Source organism: Vigna radiata, chromosome 4 (assembly GCF_000741045.1).
Source record: "Vigna radiata var. radiata cultivar VC1973A chromosome 4, Vradiata_ver6, whole genome shotgun sequence".
NCBI lineage: Eukaryota > Viridiplantae > Streptophyta > Magnoliopsida > Fabales > Fabaceae > Vigna > Vigna radiata.
This window is the reverse complement of record NC_028354.1, coordinates 7,054,669-7,059,237: the sequence shown is the minus strand read 5'-3', so window position 1 is coordinate 7,059,237 and position 4,569 is coordinate 7,054,669. Positions and strand designations below refer to the sequence as shown.

Sequence of the window (4,569 nt, the reverse complement as noted above, 5' to 3'; positions counted from 1 at the left end):
CCCTTTTTGAGCTAGAATAAAAATGAGAACGAAAAGACAAAAACCGCATAGAGTTGAGGAATCAGAAAAAGATAAAATTTTGAACATGAATAGTGAAGAAGGAGAAGAGGGAAAATTTACTTACCGAACAAAACGAAGAAATATTCGGTGGGATTTGAAGCTCTTCGCACCAGGAGTAATTTGCAGTAAGAAATTAGAGATTGGTTGGCTTAATTTTCTGAAATGGTAGAGAGAAGGTAGAGGAATTAGGGTTAGGGTTCTTAGAGAGAGAGTAAGATTATGCAGAATGGCAAAGTAGTTTTTGAAAACTAAACCCCCTCCTCTAAGGCTCAAGTGGCCTAGGGTTTGTTGGGCTGCGGCCTTTTGCAAAGGCCCAATTGGCTTTAAAATAAAAGGGCCCTTACATTCCCCCCAACAAATAAAATTTTCGTCCGTGAAAATAGGACTTACTTGAGAATAAGTGAGGGTAAGAGCTCCACATTTCATCTTCCATTTCCTAAGTAGAGTCGCCGGTCCTCTCGTCCCAGATGACCTTGACGAGTCTGACATCCTTCCCATTCAGCCACTTTGTGTGATTCTCATTAACTCTAACAAGTTGTACTTCCAAAGACAGATCTTCCCTCACCTGGATGTGTTCAACCTCTAGCACATGGGATTGGTCAGGCACATATTTCCTAAGCTGTGAAACATGAAATACTGGATGCAGCTTAGCCAATTGAGGTGGCATGGCAATCTCATATGCAACTGGTCCAATGCGCCGCAGAATCTGATAGGGACCAAGATACTTGGGAGACAATTTCTTCGTGGTCTGCTGCACAAGTTCTAGCCCAGTCAATAATGATTCACCCTCCTGAAACNAACACAGAGGGGTTCTGCAGCACCTCCNATACAAGGCCTCAAACGGTGCCATGTCAATGCTAGCTTGGTAACTGTTGTTATAAGTGAACTCAACCAATGGTAACACCTCATCCCAGACTCCCAAATGATCCAGGATACACGTCCTCAACAAANCATCAAGTGATTGGATNNTCTCTCGGACTGGTCATTTGTNTGAGGATGATATGCTGAACTCATCTGAAATTTGCTACCCATCTCGCTCTGGAGTGTCTGCCACACTGATAATCACTCATCCATCCTTCGCTACTCCCTAAAATTCTCTTCTAAAACTTCTGCCAACCTTCACTTCAGATTAACCCTTGACTGATAACCTTTTACCTCCACTTGTGTCTTCTAAGAGCCACCCTACCACTAACTTGATCACTATCACTTCTGATTTGACTACCAATTGTTATTCTCTTGATCACTTACCACCACACTCATTCTGAGGATTTCTCAATGCCTTACTGATCTCCACTCTTGAGTAGCGTAGTTTCCAACTATATCGTCTCATTACCAAAGTAAAATTCTTCTCCTTAGTAACGTCAAGACCAATTTGAGCAATCCAACTTCACTTCATCATTTTTCTGACCTGAACCATAAGTAATCCTTGACTCACTAACCGGCAATTCATACTTAGATCTGCAACCTCCTTGACTCGAGATCACTAGCTTGATCAGCATCAAGTCAACTTATGATACATCTCAAACTAGGATTGTCCAGACTGCNCTTTCTCCACCCTTTTGAAAAACCCACTAGTTATAGCATTCAACTANGCTAATGAAATCACTTTAAAGCTTCACTGGAGACCCCAATCTTCATATTCTTCAACCAACTCTTACTCAATCCTTATCAAACCACGAACCTGAATCTTCTCTTTGTTCAAACCATATGTTAACATTCCTTACCTCTAGATTGACACCATAACTTGAAATCATATCTCACCTCATCTTCCTTGATCCCTTGACCCACTTACTCTGTTCATCGTCCGCTAATACTCTCTCACTTTAACCTGAAACCGTAGACTAACTTTGTCTCCTTTATCTCTTTCCCCTTTTCTGTGTGCATAACTCACTTCTGATTTTAGAAGATCACTACACATTGTCAATTCATACTCAGACAAAGACATCACTACCCAAACTACCGACATTTGATTAAGACAACTCTTCATGCATACCTCTTTACTGATAATGGCATGCCCATCATCATCCGCTACGCTACTCTGATCCTCATATTTCCTTACTCAATCGTTCATTGATAATAACACTTCCTTCATGACAATTGTAACCAGAAAGTTCACCCTCGAATACCTTCTTCAAACTTTTATGGTCTTCCAAAAACCCTGAGGACTCTTCTCTTCCACGATAACCTTGTCGTTCCATTCCCTCAACATTATCTCTACTCTTAGAAAAATGTACATGCTTGAACTCATTCCTGATTTCTAAGACTTAAACTAGAATATTCCAACCTGTCTCAAAACTTCTCTTCTGAGATTCTTTAACCTTGTAGTTCTTTCTATGATTATACTGAGTCCAAAGTCCAAACACTGCTCCCCTAACCCAACTTCCACCTTCTTCTTGTACTACACAACTTTAACGGGAAACATCCATAAAGATATTACTGACACCGATTCTCCTTAGACGCCATTCCAAAGTGAGCACCACTTCTCTAAGGTATAAAATTCTCATACTTGTTGCAGAACACTAACCAAAACCTTTTTACTAGAAGATCCATCTTCTTTTCTTTGCTTAACTTTGCTAAACTATTTTGACTTCCACAACCCTTTGTCTTCACCTTCAAACTTGACTGACTTCTACTGCGTGACCTCCTAAAACGGTTTGAAGACGAACAAACCTCCCTTGATAATTACACCTCAAAATTTACGGAAGAATAACATCATCTCTTCTTCACTTTCATTCAACAGACTTCTTGGATTCTTATCGCACTTGCTTTCACCCTTCGCTCAACTGTACTTGACGCACCACCTTCGCTTTCCTTCCCTTCCAAATTAAATTAAAACCTTCTTCTTCCAGAATTGTCCTCTTCAACTCACAATCTTTAGAAATACAGACCTTATCTTTAATCCTCTTAACCTCAAGATACCCTTAACCAGCAACATCAATCCTCTAACCTTATCTGAACTTTCTAACTCACTGCCTTCTACAATCCATCATCCCACATCCACTTATCTCTTGATCAAACTCCGTTGAACCCTGAACATCACCATGAAGCCTCACCCGATGAAAATTGACTTTACCATAACATGCAACTTCATAACTCTGAACACCTCCACCAACTCAAATTCTCTAGTCATTTCCGATACCCTCTTTCACATCTTATACTGCAACCACCCCTTGTCATCTGTTCTAAAACCTTTCTTCTTTGTTCCTCATTCACCGTGCTCCTAATTCTCTATCCTCACCTTTTCACACCAAATTGACATCTTGACATACTCCTTCCTTCAATGCTTGAGATCTCTCACCCCAACTAATGATCAAACCTTTCTTCTTAATGAACCATTGATCTTGAAACATCCTTCTTGAAAGTTTCTTCACCCCAAGAAAATTTCCATTAAACTATAATATCTTCACTCATCTCTTGGAATCTAAACTCTGGTATTCTAACTCCTTATCTTCGAGGCAAGAATTTGTCTCAAAGTCTCTAACCAATTCTAATAAAAGTATGCAGGTCAAGTTGTCCTTGAACCTGCATTCCTCTACCACCATAGAGCATGGTACACTACCACAAGAGCAAGAACAAGACAAGAATCATTATGGAAAACAACACCGGAACCTTCAGAATCAAGAAAGGAAAATCATCTTTGATATAGAGTCATGAGTGTGCACCCTCACCACTCTTATCAAGATGTTTTCTGTTCTCAATACTTCTAGTTAGATACACAACTTTACTATCTAGACTTGGAGGGAATGGTAGAACATACCATTCCGACTCAACTTTCCATAGGAAAGTCACGACAAACCCGTAACCCGTGGGTTATCCTAGGAACAAACTGCTCTGATACCATTAATGTGACATCCCAAAATATAGCATATACATATATAATTTAAGACGTCAGCATAAATGATAATAGAAAGCAGTCAAGAGTGTTTAATTAGTTAAATTAGGATTACAGTAATCCAGGAAATTTAGAGGAAATTAAAACGTGGAAATTCTTAGTATCTCAAAATACAGAAGATTTAAAAGGGCATAAGAAAATTCCTAAAGATCTAGGCAGCTACAGTGCCTTCGTTCTCCTCCAGGGCGTTTTCCAATGAGACCTCATTCTCCTCTACTCACATCCAAAAATGGATGATCATTGCAAAAGAGAGACATACAACACACACAAACAAACAAGGCAAGGGTGAGCTAATTATATAAATAAGAAACATACAATAGATTTCTCATGTGATCATATGAAAATGAATAGAAAACAAAGCAGATTTATAACATACAACCTAAACATGTGAAGTTCTAGACTTGACTCGTCCGGACTTTAAAATGAGAGTCGGGCTATGGCGAGTCTTGCACCCGTGGTGACTTGTGAAACTTGGGTTCCCCACCCTGCCACACTCACGAGGTTAGTTCGTTCCGGGCCTTAAGGCATACTGGGAGCCCCCAAGACTAAGGACCTCCTGCTACTTCTCACCACATGGTTCAACCTCTCTAAGTGAGTTTGATTGACCATTGAAGCGT

The 4,569-nt window shown here is 40.0% G+C and overlaps 1 protein-coding gene across 1 annotated transcript; it reads right to left on the bottom strand.

Moving 5' to 3' along the window:
• Positions 1 to 496: 496 nt before the first annotated feature.
• LOC106758296 lies at positions 497 to 910 on the bottom strand. The gene has a single exon (XM_014641232.1). It carries the CDS (start codon positions 908 to 910, stop codon positions 497 to 499), a length of 414 nt encoding a protein of 137 aa, XP_014496718.1.
• Positions 911 to 4,569: the final 3,659 nt, after the last annotated feature.